Here is a 16,713-nt window from a genome sequence, read left to right as displayed (position 1 = left end):
GGCCAACACACCTAATACAGTATACACAATAAGTGACAAGAATCAGGTATAAGACATTAGGGTTTGGGAATATTACATAGGTGGAAAGCTTAATAGCACATGGGGAATGGCAACATGCATGACAGAGATTTTCAAAATAAAACAGGAAATGACACACAAAACTGACATTAACAAACAGATGTAATTTGACGGATTCTGACAACATGGCAAGAACTGCTGAGAAGACTGACTTAAAGAGTGTGAACAATGGCTGGAGCTCATTAAGAGCCGGCTGAGTCCATGTGCCAGGGATTTGTTGGCCACTTGATGCTTGAACAACTGGAGTAAAAAGACTGCAGCATAGACCAGCCGCCTATATGCCCACCCTTTGTATGTAATATTACAGATGTTGCTATATATATACAGTATAAATTTATACCTGTATGTAAAGCTGCATAAGTCCAGATTTGTGATATGACATTGTGGCTCATAGTAAAGAACTCAGATATTTATCACACCTCTTGTGGCTCTTTTTTTTGGCTCCCAACAACATCAATCAATCCTCTCAACTAAACAGAACAAACCACTCGCTCCTGTTGTATTTTCCTTGAGAAGCCAGTACCAGATAGTGCTGGGAACTTAAAAAATATGTTGAAATGGAGAAGGAAGTGGAATCTAATGTTTCAAGAAAGTTTCCACTTACTTAATTTATATCTGCCACAATCTTCCATCTATGGAGCAAAATAACACAAACATATTCAAGAGCAGTTCACCATGACAATCTCATGAGGTGATGCTATTTCAGTGTTGTGTTTCCAGCTTTTTAAAGATGATAATGATCAAATACATGCAAAATGAAGATGTCACAGATGAAAGCAGGCTTTCTTTTTTTCATAGATTTAATTCTGTCACCCAGGCATGTAAAGAGCAATACTATAAAGCTCTTTTTTACGAAACCCATTCCAAAATCATTTTTTTATTGATGCTTTGGGAAAATAGCCTGTAGATGAGATGCAATACAGCTGTCACACTGAAGATAGCCAAATACATTTTGAAAATATGCTCTTAAACATCCACCCATGCTCTCAAAATACTATATTCCATCCTTGCAAGGCCCCAGTGACAACAAATATTGATTATTTCAAGTAGACTTGCAAACAATAAAACAACTGTTCAGGGAATTTGGCATTCTTAAGCATAATAATTTAAATGATGTATGTATTTGCCTAGTATACAAATAATATCATTCATGGTCTATGGAAGTCTATGGCCTATGGTCCACTCCCTTTGCCTGCAACTGCTTCTGAGCAGCACCAACAAGCTACTGGCTGAAGCTTCAGTGCTAGTCCAGGTAGCCTATACAAAATAGTTCAATATGCTTTGAATTGCTAAAATATACTCCAGGTTTGTGGTGTCTCCCCTTACATTACTGCATGCAGGACACATTCAACTCTTGCGCCATGGTGGTAAATAGATGAACACAGCCCGAGCACAAAGAGACACTAGATAGAAAATACATAATAACAGCCCTTATAATATTAAAAAACAAACCATTATGAGCTCAATGTTGTTTATCTACAACAGTACATATGTTACCATATGCTAAATTACATCTATAATAAAAGAATTTGAACAAAACAATTCTAAGTCAGGATTTGGTTTCAGTCTAGCAAAATGTGGTCAAAGAAAGCAACACAATAACCAGCCATTACTTTAGGCTGTTGCTAAAATCCTTATTTTAAAACCAGGATATCATCTGACAACATCATCAACACATTAACCCTCCTGTCGTGCTCGGGTCAAATCTGACCGATTTACAACTTAAAACACTCATAAATATTGTGTTTTATATCTGATTGCCTCAAGGCCTTATGATATCCTCCACACTATGCACTTGAACATATAAAAGTGATGATCACTTAATCAATAATCAACCTTGTTACACCTGTGGTGTTCCCGGTCAAAACTGACTGCCATAGGAAATGAATGGGTATCCAGACTATATTCATCCATCAGACAGAAAACATCCCCATACACACCAGCCCAACTCACTCACTCACTCACACACACATTTCAGATTGAACAATGTGTTTTGCGGGTACACATCTCTTTCCCGTGCTTATGTGCCAATCCTCCCATGTGAACCAACTTTACGATGAAACAATGTATCATATCTTCACACAGACTAGACAGGTGTCTGTTATGTGAACCCATCTCTTTCCCACGCTTTTGTGCCTATCCCCCACATGAACCACACCTTCCAGACTAATCAATGTATCATCTTCACACAGACCCCATATATATAGCATGATTTTTGCTTTGCACTCCTTTTACCCTGAGCACAATGAGTAGGCCACTGACCAAGCGGTTCTCTGTCGAAGAGGTTCTGGTCCAGCTTTTTGGACATGATGAAGAGGGCACTGAAATTGAACCAGAGATAGAAGAGGATGTCTCGGAAGTAGAAGACAACCTAGATTTTGATCCAGACTCCTCTCCCTCTCCATCTCTTGACTGGACCAATCAAGCCATTCAATTATGTAAACTGTGACACAGTCACGTAGCACCTGGCTGACCAGCGGTTTTACTGCATTATTCAGGCAGTGAGTCAGCAGTATTGATGACATGTGAAGTCAGCTGACGTGATCCAGCCAAAAATGTATGGCGCGGTTGGAAGTGCTTTAGACTTTAAGGTGTCATGAATTTTATTTCCCAGATTCCAGAACCACCTCATGTAGGTCATTCATACTCACTCTTTTCCCTCTTCCTGCTTCCTGACATCTCTCTGCTCATAGTCATAAAGAGGACCAACTCCTTGACTGGAAGTACAACACCCCCAACCTCCCTGTTTTGTGATATTGTTGAAGTAAGTGGACTCAAGCCACTATAGTTAAATTTCACATGTAGCTTTTAAGCCAGCATGGATAAGGATGTGTGCCCACTGCTTTGGCTTATGTTAAAATAAAATTAAAATTATGTTGATCACCCTCGACTAGATACAAATAGATAGTGTCAGGTTTGGTATCTTCATCATCTCTACTCTCCCGTTGCCATGGAGATCGAAAACACAGCAGGTAGACAGTAAGTCAGAGTCCACACAAAAACAACAAAATATCCAAAAACATATGTGTCATTTTCTCTAAATATTACACCTGACACTATATGACACTATACAATTTTCTAACTTGGTGTAAGACAGCTTTTCATAGTGACATTTCATAATAGTTAGCGCTAGGTCCTAGCACCCTAGTTTATCACAAATTTAAATGTAAGAAGCATTGATAGAATTGTCTTGTGGTCAACTGCCCTTTAATAGACATCTGACATCTAATAGACATCTGACAGATCATGTTGAGGTCCTAAAATGAAGCATTACCTGGTCATTAGTGTTACAACACATTGCTGCATTCAAGTGGTTCCAACAGCTGCACTACGGGGATCCTGCCTCTACAGTAGAACCCATGTTTAGTGCTCTCGGGCTGCATTTTTTGTTTTGTAAAACAGGAGGCGCCCACCCACCAATCAGAGAGAAGAGATGCATGCAAGTTGTACTTGATTTTACTGGCCTGTTAGAGCCTTTTACCATTTCCCCCATCTCCCAACAAAACAAGTTTGCAAAAAAATGATAAACAATTTTAGGACTAAACGATAGAATGGGCTTGAGCACCCAGGCTAACCTGCCCTGTGTTGTGTTGGTCATTGTATAAGATTCTGGTGGCGCAGGTGTGGCAGCAGTAAGCACAGCTGACTCTGTGGAGTAATCAGCCTGACTACTTAAACTCATTGGTTCCTTTCCATGATGAAAAGACCGTTGTGTCTCCTGCACGTTGTATTCAGGCCCTCTGTCCCGTTTTGAACTTCTCTCTGGATATTGGGGGTCGCTGTAGATTTACCTGTGTATTGTCTGCTACTATATAACAGCTACTATATAGTAGCAGACTACTATATAGCAGACTAGTACTACTATATAGTAGCTACTGCTACTCATATAGCATGAATTCTGTATTACAGCTCAACTCCATGAACTTCATGCAACAACATGTTCCTGCCTACACCCCCCCCCTCCAATGCCTGTCTCTCTCTCTCTCTCTCTCTCTCTCTCTGTCCCACTCTCAACCCAACCGGTCGAGGCAGATGGCCGCCCCCCCTGAGCCTGGTTCTGCTCGAGGTTTCTGCCTCTTAAAGGAAGTTTTTCCTTGCCACTGTTGCCAAGTGCTTGCTCATCGGGGGATCTGTTGGGTCTCTTTAAATAAATTTATAAAGAGTTTGGTCTAGACCTGCTCTATATGTAAAGTGCCTTGATGTAACTTTGTTATGATTTGGCGCTATACAAATAAATCTGATTTGATTTGATTTGATTTACTAGGATTTCAGACTGCTTGCGTTTTGGGTTGGTGTTAAGCTGCTGTGCTTAGCTGAACTAATTGACCCTGCCTGCCCACCTCCTTATCTGTGTCATTATTTGTGGGAAACTTTCTGTTAGCTGGTTATTTTTGTTATTCTGTATTTTTCCCACCTGTGTGAGCAACCTTTTTTTTTTTATTGCATTTTCTCTCAATGTAATATTTTACTGTCTACTCAGCCTCCTTGTGTTCTGTCCTGTTCACCTTGGCGTTCGAGTCAATAATTGTTGTTCTAAATCCTAACAATTGTGTGAATGTCTGAATGAGAGAAAAACAGCAGCAGTCCAAAAACAGAGGCACTTCAGCACAAACAAGCATGTTCTTGCAGCAAAACAAGATATAGCAATATCAAGCAATATCACCCAGAAATAATTTAAGTGATGTTAATCTTCTTGAATATTCCTTTATAAACTGATTTATGAATGATAAACCACTGTGAAGCCTTTTAGCATCTGATGAGCTTTTGAACTCATGGTTTGACTCTATTTCTCATCTCGGAAGCTGCTTCGTGCTTAATGAGTCTTTGCTTTTTAATTTGTTTCAGTCTAGTACCCCACCCCAAGGACTTTCTTCATGTGCTCATACACCACATAGGAAATGCTGACAGCAGGAATGACTTTAAGGAAGTTGGGGGTGATGCCCCGATATAGGCCCGGTACACCTTCATGGGATATGATGTATTTGAATTGGCCCAACATCGTCATCGTGGGTTTACCTTCGGTGATGACTGAAGGAGAAGAACAATGGAAGCAAGAGAGAGTTGAACAAGCAAGGATCCAAGTCTGGGGTCATTATTCATGCTTAGTATGTTTGGGTTGTAGCAAAAGCAGAAAAGTACAGCTCACCTTGTGCCTGCATGCGTGTCCGGATGAGAGCAAGAGGATATGATGCTAGTTGGCCACAGGTGCTAGAGATAGTACCACAGCCAAGCAGGACCAGAACCCCTGGATCTGCTGAATCTACACAAAACCTCTGCAGCCAGGCATTCTTCAGAGTCTTGGAGGATGAGCAGTCAGAAAGAGTTTGGACAATAAAAGGGTTAATTTAAGACAACAACAACGACAACAACAAATATATATATACACATGCACACAGCAGGTAAACTAAGTCTTGAACATGTTAACATTTTTCTCAGGAAATATATTTCTAAAGGTGCTACTGACATGAAATTTTCACCTGTTGTAAGTAACAACCCATGCAACCCAGGCTTGTCTAAATGTGTGGCACACTGTAAATGAGCTTCAACATGGTTTTTCTTCAGCAATGGAGTCTTGCGTGGTGCGTGTGCATTCAGGCTGCATGGCTGTTGAGTGTGTTACTAACTGTTTTCTTTGAAACAGTTGTACTTGCTAATTCCAGGTCTTTCTGAAGTTCTCCACAAGTGGTCTTTCACTCCTCTGATAATTCTTCAGAAAACTTGCAAGGAGCACCTGCAAGGAGCAAGGAGCACTCACCCGGAGTTGAGCCGGACTCCAGCCTATGCTGTACACTGACTTTATGCTGATGCTGACATAGCTCACTGCTGCTCTACATCTGCGCCCCTTGGCGTGTCTCCTACTCGGCGTCACGTCCTGGCGCATGGACTGTGGCACCTGTTCAAAAACGCTCCCTCTGCCGTGTCCTTGGTGGCCCGCGACGGGCAGAGCGGCCGAATCAGAGGGATTGTGTGGGTGTGTGTGGGTGTGTGTGTGTGCGTGTGTGCGTGTGAAACGGAAAGACGACTGCGTGTGTGTGTGTGTATGAGTGTGTGACTACAGGGATGATGGGACCTGATGATGACCTGATGAATTTCTGTTATTTATTTATTTTTTGGTTTATTAATTGAGTAATTAAGAATGGTCCCTCTGGCCAGAGGTTATTTTCTTTGGGTTTTTTATTTTTGTTTGGTTCTTATCTAGAACCAATAATCTATTGATTGCATGTAATTCTTTATTTTGTCCTCTAATTATCTACTTTGTCAAGTTAAGAATCAGTTATATTTAGTTTTTTTCCCAAAAGAGCTTAATTGTTTATTTGGTTAATTTGTGTTTTTGTTTTTCTTAAACTCATATTTGTTATTTGATTGTGTTTATTGTTTATGGTGGTTCCCCTATGGTGGTTAATTGTCCCTCTGTTTGGTTTCCTTTCTAGTAGCTGGGAGCCAGCGGTGGAGGTGGTGTCCCAGGTGACGGTTTCCCTCTGTGTGTTGTGTGCCATTTTTTTGGTTTGTTTTTCCTTCCTGGGATGAGGAACCTCAGTTCGGATGTCGTTTGGTCTTATGAAGCGGAGCAGTCCTTTATTACATTAAAACAGGCTCTGGCGACTGCTGCAGATCTGGCTACCCCAGATTATAGCTGCCCATTCTTCCTCGATGTTTCTGGAACAGGAGGAGTGATGAATGGTGTCCTGTTCCAGAAAAAAAGGGGGGAGAGAAAAGTGTTGATGTATGTGAGCGTAATGCTAGACAGAATGGAACAACAACACCCACAATGCACACAGCATGCAGCAGGTTTGGCAAAGTTGATTCAGAAAACAGCCCACATAGTCATGGGACACTCCCTGAAAGTCCTAACAGCACATAGTGTAGTGGCATACTTATACTCTCGGGCATTTACGTTAACTTCGCTGCGGCAACAGAAACTGAGCAGTGTGCTGGATGCCCCCAACATCGCATACACACATGAGGGAATCAATGTGGCAGAGTAGATAGGGGTAGGAGAGCCACACATGTGCGAAGAACAGGTAGCAAAGGAAGAAAAAGTCAGACCAGATCTACAAGCTCAGCCCTTAGAAGGGGGAATGAACCTATACACAGACAGATGTTGTTATAGGGATGAGAAGGAAGGGTTAAAAGCAGGATATGCAGTTGTGCAGGAACAAGCAGGACAGTTCGCTGTGTAAAAGGCAGAAAAGTTGAGAGGAGCACAGTCTGCACAGAGAGCAGAAATAAGGACAGTAGTAGAAGCGTTAAAGATGAGTGCATGACAGAAGGTGAACATATATAGGGGGCAGGGGCAGTGCATGTAGAACTAGGGCAACGGTTGAGAACTGGGTTTCTGACAGCCTCCAATCAACCTATCAAGCATGAAGCAGAAATTAAAGAATTGGCTGAAGCATTACTATTGCCAAGACAAGTAGCAGTCATCAAGTACAAGGGACATGACACCAGTCAGTCATTAACAGCCAAGGGGAATGAGGCAGCAGATAAGGCGGCCAAAGAAGTGACGGGGTACCAGGCTAGGTTAGTAATGATCTGCGTCAAAATGGAGGAAAGGAAAGACATGGAGATGGAAAGAATCAGAGAAATGCAGGGAAAGGCCTTGCCCCAAGAACTGTCAGTCTGGAAAGCACGGGGAGGAAGTAGCGACAGTGGAATATGGAGAGGCCCAGACGGACGACTCATAATACCACCAGCATTAAGACAAGGGATGTTTGAGGAGGCCCATTGGGGTAGGACATGTAGGTGTGGCACAAATGATGAAAAATCTGAAGGAATGGTTGCATCCTTACCTGAAAGAGATGATAAAAGAATGGGTAAGTGTGTGTAAGGTCTATGCGCATTATAACCCCCAGCCAACCATCAAACCAGAGATAGGGAGATATCCACTGCAGACTCAGGCGGGCACAGAAATAGTCATCGATTTCACCGACCTGATAGTACCCCATAAAGGCTTTTGGTATGTCCTGATGTGCGTTGACGTGTACACAGGGTGGCCTGAGGCTTGCCTCACAAAAAAAGGAAGACAGTTCATCAGTAGTAAAGCTCCTCATCAATCAATACATTCCGAGATATGGGTTCCCGGAGAAAATCTGATCAGATAATGGAACCCATTTCAAGAACCAGGATCTCCAAAAGGTGGAGAACCTGTTAGGTCTTAGACATGCATTTGGGACCGTGTATCACCCACAGTCACAGGGGAAGGTTGAACAAATGAACCAAACCGTAAAAAACAAATTGGACAAAATCTGCACACAGACTGGAATGGATTGGGTAACTGCATTACCACTAGCATTAATGGCTATAAGGTCAGCCGTAAATGCCAGTACCGGGTTCACTCCGTTCGAATTACAAACGGGGCGTCCTTTCCCTGGAACTCAAGGTCGGGCTCCTGGAATGAGGAAATCTGAGGTGGAAAACAGACCCCCGAAAGCTTATTTTGCTGAATTACAAGCATTGTTGTCTGCTTTCTCTAAGCAGGTCGGCGAGCAGTGCTCAGGAAACCAGGCAGCAGTCATTCTGGGTCAAGACTGAGTCCTGCTGAAGGTGCACAAAAGAAAGTGGACTGAGCCCAGCTTACGTAATCATGGCCTTGAGGAGCTGCTCGAGCAAAGCAGAACAACCTATGTAATCATGGCCTTGAGAAAACTGCTCTGAACAAGAAAAAGGGGGGGGGGACCCGAGAACTGCAAAGACTCACTGTCATTCGAACACAGAAAAACAACTCCATAATAGGATAATAAACCAGAGCATAGGGGGATCCAGGGGGTACAAAAGACTGGGACCTCTCTTTGTTGTTCAGAGCATTTTCACACACGGCACTTGCATGTAATGCTCTCCAACGATCGTCAAAGTGTTTATCTTCACCCGGTTTACTTGTCTTCGCATTAATTCAGACTTTGGGACGGCAACCATGAGAGGAGCATAGTAAGTGTGGTTGCAACAGTGTATATGTGTGTGCCCTCTCCCCCGTTTGTCATTGTTTGGGTTAGCGTGTGTAACGTAATCCCTGAGAGGCTGCCCCATGGCGGATCTCCAAAACTATCAAAAAGAAGGCAGCAGACACCGGCTGTGCAGCTGAAGCGGCCAAGATGCCGAAACGCAAATAGACGTTCACAGATGAACTGCGGAAAAAAATCCCATTTTACCGACGCGGTCGGGACGTTTGTGAGGCTGAGGGCACCGTGTGCAAAGCTGGCACATATGTGTCCGTGTCCAATAAAGGTGCCGGGGACCTCAGCTCATATGGGCACAACATAAAAAGGCAGTGCGAGGTGAGAGTAGTTTGTGAAACCCTTTGTGAGCAACTGAAACTGCTGGGAAAAATCAGCTCTACAGCAATATATAGATGGAGGATGAAGAAGATAACTAAAGATTTTTTTTAAGTAATATCTTGTGAGGGTACTTTATTATTTTACTTTACACTGAAAATTTTGTGAGAAATATTTTGTCAAGTTGGATTTTCTAATACATAAGAGGTATGGACCTCGACCATGCCTTGTCGGTTCTCAGCTGCGACAGTGACAGAGTTGGCCACCAGCTGACCAAGCAGCTGAAGCGGCCAAGATGCCGAAACGCAAATAGATGTTCACAGATGAACTGCGGAAAAAAATCCCATTTTACCGACGCGGTCGGGACGTTTGTGAGGCTGAGGGCACCGTGTGCAAAGCTGGCACATATGTGTCCGTGTCCAATAAAGGTGCCGGGGACCTCAGCTCATATGGGCACAACATAAAAAGGCAGTGTGAGGTGAGAGTAGTTTGTGAAACCCTTTGTGAGCAACTGAAACTGCTGGGAAAAATCAGCTCTACAGCAATATATAGATGGAGGATGAAGAAGATAACTAAAGATTTTTTTTAAGTAATATCTTGTGAGGGTACTGTATTATTTTACTTTACACTGAAAAATTTGTGAGAAATATTTTGTCAAGTTGGATTTTCTAATACATAAGAGGTATGGACCTCGACCATGCCTTGTCGGTTCTCAGCTGCGACAGTGACAGAGTTGGCCACCAGCTGACCAAGCAGCTGAAGCGGCCAAGATGCCGAAACGCAAATAGATGTTCACAGATGAACTGCGGAAAAAAATCCCATTTTACCGACGCGGTCGGGACGTTTGTGAGGCTGAGGGCACCGTGTGCAAAGCTGGCACATATGTGTCCGTGTCCAATAAAGGTGCCGGGGACCTCAGCTCATATGGGCACAACATAAAAAGGCAGTGTGAGGTGAGAGTAGTTTGTGAAACCCTTTGTGAGCAACTGAAACTGCTGGGAAAAATCAGCTCTACAGCAATATATAGATGGAGGATGAAGAAGATAACTAAAGATTTTTTTTAAGTAATATCTTGTGAGGGTACTGTATTATTTTACTTTACACTGAAAAATTTGTGAGAAATATTTTGTCAAGTTGGATTTTCTAATACATAAGAGGTATGGACCTCGACCATGCCTTGTCGGTTCTCAGCTGCGACAGTGACAGAGTTGGCCACCAGCTGACCAAGCATTTCTTCCATTCTAGAGTTCCGGTCGTTGATCTGTGCAGGGTCCAATTCTGGCCAAATTGTACCGTGAGAGCGGACCCAAGAATGGCACAAATCTAGACTGGAAAGGTTCGGAACTTTATTGGTCCTATGCAAGAGCCCAAGCAGATGTAGAGTCCAGAGACAGGCGGCAGGTCTGGTTACCGGGGCAGAGACAAAGAGATGTGGTCAGGGGCAGGCAGGTCAGGTACCAGGAGGTCTGTCCGGAAAAGAATCCTGGAAAGTCATGCATGAGGCGATGGCAATCAAGCAGAGTGAGTGTAGAGGAGCTGGTTAAGAGGAGAGTTGGATGATTCTAATTAGGAGATGTTCATGAGATGTTTCTTGTGTGACATCTTGACAGTGGCACACCTTTTTATATGCCATCAGTTGGTACTGAACAATCTGATGTTAATTTGCACAGACAAGGGGCAGGATTGCTTTCTGATTGCTGACAGCTGGTGTCTTGGCTTTTGGCGCCTTTTTGCACCTCCATTTCTTCATGTGTTCAATACTTTTTCCCTGTGTCATTCCATTTCATCACACATAACTTAATTAATGGACTAAGGTTTGATTTCCTTGCATGCATGGGTTGTATGGGTTGTTATCGACAACTAGTGAAACTTTCATGTCAGTATCACCTTTAGCAATAAATTTACTGATAAAAATGGAGACATGTTCAATAATAACTCAAATCAATCAATATTTTACCTGCTGTGTTTGTTTGCGAGTCATACTGGAGACTGAAAGCTGAATTGCCTTCTTGTGGGATTAACAGTGCTCTGAATGACTGACTGTCTGAACATTGTTTTCCTTTTTCCTCTGAAGGATAACATTGACATTTAAAGCAACTGAAAAAAGAAGTTGTCAGTATTCAAAGTAAAAACCAACATGTTAAATAAAAACAGTGGGGGATGGGATAAGCCAAGTTATTGGTGTATATCTCAGGTAGCGGTTCCTACTGACTGACTGATTGAAGTTATATTTGTCATTTTATAAATTATGAAAACGCTGTCCAGGCCTTCAGGTGTGGCTTTCAGAAAGTGCAGAAAATATATAGAGCTATGCTGTCTTTTCAAATATTAAAAGATACGCTTTGACTTCGCATTTGTACAAGCTAGAGCCTGGGCAGCATAGCGGCATGGTGGTTAGCCTTGTTGCCTCACAGCAAGAAGGCCATAGGTTTGGTTCCCAGCCTGGGGCCTTTCTGTGCAGAATTTGCATGTTCTCCCTGTGCTTGTGTAGTTTTCCTCCAGGTACTCCGGTTTCCTCCCACCATCCAAAAACATACATGTCTAGGTTGATTGGTGACTCTCAATTGCCCGTAGATCTGAGTGTGAGTGTGAGTGGTCATTCATGTCTATTTGGTCTAGAGCGTTCCCCCGTCCTCGCCTAATTTGAGCTGGGATTGGTTCCAGGAAGCGGATAAGTAGTTGAAGATGAAAGAATCAATGAATGAATAGCTAGGGGGTAGCTAAGTTGGAATAAAGCAAAACTACCCAATAATTCAACTGCCGATACTGTAACTACTGAAACTGTAGAATTGTAGTGAAACCTTCAGTGATGCATCATCATCATCACAAGTAGATTATAATACATGTGTCCTGGACAGATGGACTGATAGTATTTAGGTATGATATAGAAGAAAACACAAGTCTGATCTAATATGAAGACAAGATGAACATTCCCAAGGGACTGTTGAATATTTGCCTATGCCTAGGGACTATGAAGATTTTCTCACCTTTGATGATGACTGAATAATATACTTATTTAGATTCCCTACAGCAGTGCCCTACAGCAGTGGTCCCCAACCTTTTTCTAACTGCGGACCGGTCAACGCTTGACAATTTTACTGCGGACCGGGGGGTTGAAATAATAATAATAATAAACGTGAATCCACTGTGTACTCATTTGGAACTTTATTAGCACATTGCTCCAACATTACAATGCTATTATAACATTAGGAAGTAATAACTTTATTAACACATTGCTCCAACAATATAACATATTAAAACATCAAAAACTGTCCGTAACGCTAAATCAATGGGAGCCCTGAGCTTGTTTCTTTGCAACAAGATGGTCCCATCTGGGGGTAATGGCAGACAAAGACACCCGAAGTGTGTTGCTTATGTCCAGTCTACTCCTTTGCCTTGTTTTGGTGGCTGTCACTGCAGAAAACCCCGCTTCACACAGATAGGATGTTGGAAATGGCAACAGGGTTTTCAGCGCTGTGTTAGCGATCTCTGGGTATTCTGCCATGACTTTAATCCAGAACACCGGCAGAGTTGTTGTCTCGAACACTGTTTTAAGGCCGCTGTCATTTGCGATCTCCAGCAGTTGGTCTTCTTCTTACACGGACATGCTGGATTCAGCTGGTTTGTTGACAAATGGGTCACGTATCCATTCCTTGGCCGTTCGTGGGTCCTTTGAGGTTGGGAAGTAGTGCTCAAACTCCTTTAACAGCGAAGACAGGTGATCGTGCACCAGCTTGGTGAGTGAGGGTGCAGACTCAGTCTCACACAAAATCCCCGCTAATGTTTGAAACATGTCCAATATGCCTCTGTTCACGCGCCGTCCCCACAAATCCAGTTTGGCTTTAAATGCAGCTACTTTATCTGCCAACTTAAAGATAGTTGTCATTTTCCCCTGGAGTGACAGGTTGAGTTCATTGAGCAAGCTGAATATGTCGCACAAATAAGCCAGTTTTCCGACCCATTCCTCGTCACTGAAATGTGCTGCCAACGGTGACTTCTTTTCTGAGAGAAATCTTTGCAGATGCTCTCGTAGTTCAAACACTCTGGCCAGTGTTTTCCCACGAGATAACCATCTCATCTCTGTGTATAAGAGAAGGCGTTTGTGCTCCGCGTCCATCTCCTCACAAAGCTGCTCAAACAGACGCGAGTTAAGCGCGTGTGCTTTGATGTGGTTAATAACTTTCACAACATCATTCATTACGCTGTTTAATTCCGGTGGCATTTTTCGGCTTGCAAGCCTTTCCCTGTGAATGATACAATGCGTGGATTCACACTCAGGTGCAACCTCCTTAATCCGAGCAGTTAATCGAGACAGCCGTCCGGTCATGGCAGCAGCGCCGTCGGTACATATGCCGACACAACAGGACCATTTCAGTTTTCCTGTTATGTAACCATCCAGCAATTTGAACAGTTCTGCGGCTGTGGTGTTGGTTTGCAATGATAGTGCACATAACAAATCCTCATGCACATCCTTCTGATAAATATATCGCACATAAACAAGCAGTAGCGCCTTGCTGTCAACATCTGTAGATTCAGCAGCCTGGAGTGCGTACCACGGTGATTTATCAATCCTCTCCAACAACTGTGTCTCAATGTCTTCTGCTATTTCCTCAATGCACCGAGTCACTGTGTTAGTCGACAGAGGCACCTGTGATATCTTTTTAACAGCATCCTCTCCTAGAAGTTCACGGCAAATGTCTTTAGTGGAGGGCATGATCAGTTCTTCACCAATAGTCAATGGCTTTTTAGCCTTAGCAATGCGATTCGCCACTAAGTATGATGCTCTCAGTGCATTTTCATTTACTGATGTGGAGGCCCTCAGTAATTTCTTCTGTCCTTCGTGTTCATGTTTTCTTCAAGTATGTTCAAGTATTTCTTTCAAAATACTCCAGGGGCTTGTCTTTTATTCCTGGGTGTTTGGTCTCTAAGTGGCGAAGCAGTTTTGAAGGCTTTATTGCCTCATTTGAGAGCCGGTCGCCACATATTATGCAGAACGCGCTTGGTGTGTGGGAATCACCTGTCACGATAAATCCATACTTCAAGTAGGACTCCTGGTACTGTCAGCTAAAAACTTTCTTTTTCTTGGAAGTCGTATGCTGCTCTTCTCTCTCTTCATTGTGCCTTTTACCTTTCGCAAAGAAACTTTCCAAAGACGCCTGTTTCTTACTCATTTTGCTAGATGGGTTAAATTTTGGCGCGCAAGTGAGGAGAATAAGGTCATTTCAAAATAAAAGACCGCTCGACTTAGACTGGGACTATAATAGAGGGGGACTTACTACTCTATCTAAAGTTGGTAGGAGAAGAATAAAATATTAAGTATGAATGCAAATAACAAAAGAGCGCGGAGAACATGTAGTAGGCATTGTAGCTTGTTGCCCGTGAAATCCGATGAGTCAATTAAGAATTATCAACCCAAAAATAATTAACAACTACCCCGCACAATTAATTATCTTTTGTAATTTGCATTTATACTTAATATTTTCTTCTTCTCCTACAGTCTGTAGATGAAGTAGTAAGTCCCCCTTTATTATCGTCCCAGACTTAGATAATAAATAAAACAGAAATAACTAATTAATTCTTGTGCAGCCCGGTACTGATTGATCCACAGACCGGTACCGGTCCGTGGCCTGGGGGTTGGGGACCACTGCCCTACAGCAGTGCTCTTGGCTCTATGTGCTGAACCAAATCAAGTGTTAGTCAGACCTACTAGAACCGCACAATCCTGTTGCACATTCAGGTGTTAAGCCCCTTTTGAGTATGATATAATTCTATTAAATTCCATCCTAAGGTCTGGGATATTGCAGCAGTCCCTCAGTGCAGTAATGCACGCAGTTTTGGATGTCCAGGTTTCCTTACAGTGAATGAAAAGGCCAACATAAACAGCAATTTGCAGAAATTACCATTTACCCAAATTGATTCTGCATGACTGAGTGTGTTCACACTATAATGGTAAGTGAAAAGTGTCTTGCTTTTGTGAACCATGAAATTGTGCATACAATCACTGTCTGAGTTATTTGTGACTCAAACATGATTTAGTGGCACTCTGGTCTGGTTCAACACATGCCTCATTCATCCAGGAGCATAGCATATTACTTACAACAGTAACAACGTGCTGCCACTCACTGGAATTTTTTTTATATGTGATACCATACCTTGGTTGCCAAGATACAGCATACAATACCACTAATCAACAAGCTCACTTACCTGCATCAACATTCATGGGGTACTTTCATCCATTTATGGTTAAATGTAGGTTTATAGAGGGCTGAATATGTAGCAGATCCATTAAAGCAAACTTCCAGGTGGACTGTGATTTATAACAAGAAAATTGCTTGCATGTGTGCTTAGCTTGGTTTCATATATATATATATATATATATGTGTGTGTAAAATTACTGTATGCCATTTTCGGCTCTAAGAACACTTTTAGTAGGGATCCTATGCACCATTTTATCAGTGAGGCCCTTCATTTAGATACACACCTAAGAGTCAAGCACACACACCTCATACACAGCCAAGTCAATGCCAGCATAGGGGATGATGCCCAGTGTATTTGGCAGGTAGCCCCTGTAGAAAGCACGAATTCCCTCTGTCTTCAGGATTTGTCTTGCACAGTCAGCCATTCCTGAGTATTGTCCTGTCTTCCTTAACGTAAGACGAGTCTTCAAAACCTACCCAGCAGATGGGGATGATAAGAGGGAAGAACAATGAATAGAAATGATAAATGAGTGAGGAGAAACAGTAGCAAAAGCTGGACAAAAAATACAGAAGAGACAGAACTATGCTTGGGTCCTTGGATGCATAGAAATAGCATGAAATAGCATGAAAAGCCTGGATCTGTTTGTGCTCATACATGTCCTATGTATTGTTTTAGAAAAGCCCAAGGACGTCCGGTATAAAGCAGGATATATGTTTGTAGGTTGTCTGCCAGGAAAGTGTTTTGTTTTGTTTTTTTTTCATGGATCAGCTGGACTTTTGTCGCCATCTGGTGTTGGCCTTGATCTTTGTGTTCTCTTCCCCATGTTGCCCCCTCCCTTGTGTGCATGTGTGCGTGATTGGAGGAGCAGCTTCAGCTGGACACAAATTCACCATCAACAATCAGGAGCCTCAGTATATATTCTCCATCTTTTCATCCACTCATTTCTTTGTTCTCTTCATTCCACCAAGTTTGGTAGATTCCTCAGCCCACTCTTGACCTTGCTTCCCTAGTGTTCAGGATCCTCCACCATCTCCCTCAGTTCCAGCCAACTGCCAGCCCTGGTACACTGCCTTTTGCTACACTGGAGTACCTGCCCACCTACCCTACCAGGCCCTGCCCTACTTCCTGGAGCCCACTGATTGACCCTTAATTGGACACCAATAAACAC

At 42.8% G+C, this 16,713-nt stretch overlaps 1 protein-coding gene across 5 annotated transcripts in view; it reads right to left on the bottom strand.

Moving 5' to 3' along the window:
- Positions 1–4,299: 4,299 nt before the first annotated feature.
- The window catches only part of LOC115047976 (calcium-binding mitochondrial carrier protein SCaMC-3-like), a 36,048-nt gene continuing 23,634 nt past the window's right edge, over positions 4,300–16,713 (bottom strand). For 4 of the 5 annotated variants that reach the window (XM_029509251.1, XM_029509253.1, XM_029509252.1 and 1 more), the window contains 3 exons: positions 15,850–16,017; positions 5,225–5,375; positions 4,300–5,106 (listed from right to left, as the gene is read on the bottom strand). In XM_029509251.1, coding sequence (XP_029365111.1) covers positions 4,925–5,106; positions 5,225–5,375; positions 15,850–16,017 — 501 coding nt within the window. In that variant the 3' untranslated portion in view covers positions 4,300–4,924. Of the gene's footprint in view, positions 5,107–5,224; positions 5,376–5,732; positions 6,765–15,849; positions 16,018–16,713 lie in introns of those variants that run through there. The other variant, XM_029509254.1, reaches the window with a different exon arrangement.

The sequence above is a fragment of the Echeneis naucrates genome, chromosome 8, assembly GCF_900963305.1.
Source record: "Echeneis naucrates chromosome 8, fEcheNa1.1, whole genome shotgun sequence".
Taxonomy (NCBI): domain Eukaryota; kingdom Metazoa; phylum Chordata; class Actinopteri; order Carangiformes; family Echeneidae; genus Echeneis; species Echeneis naucrates.
The sequence above is the reverse complement of the archived record's forward strand: the minus strand, read 5'-3'. Positions and strand labels throughout refer to the sequence as shown.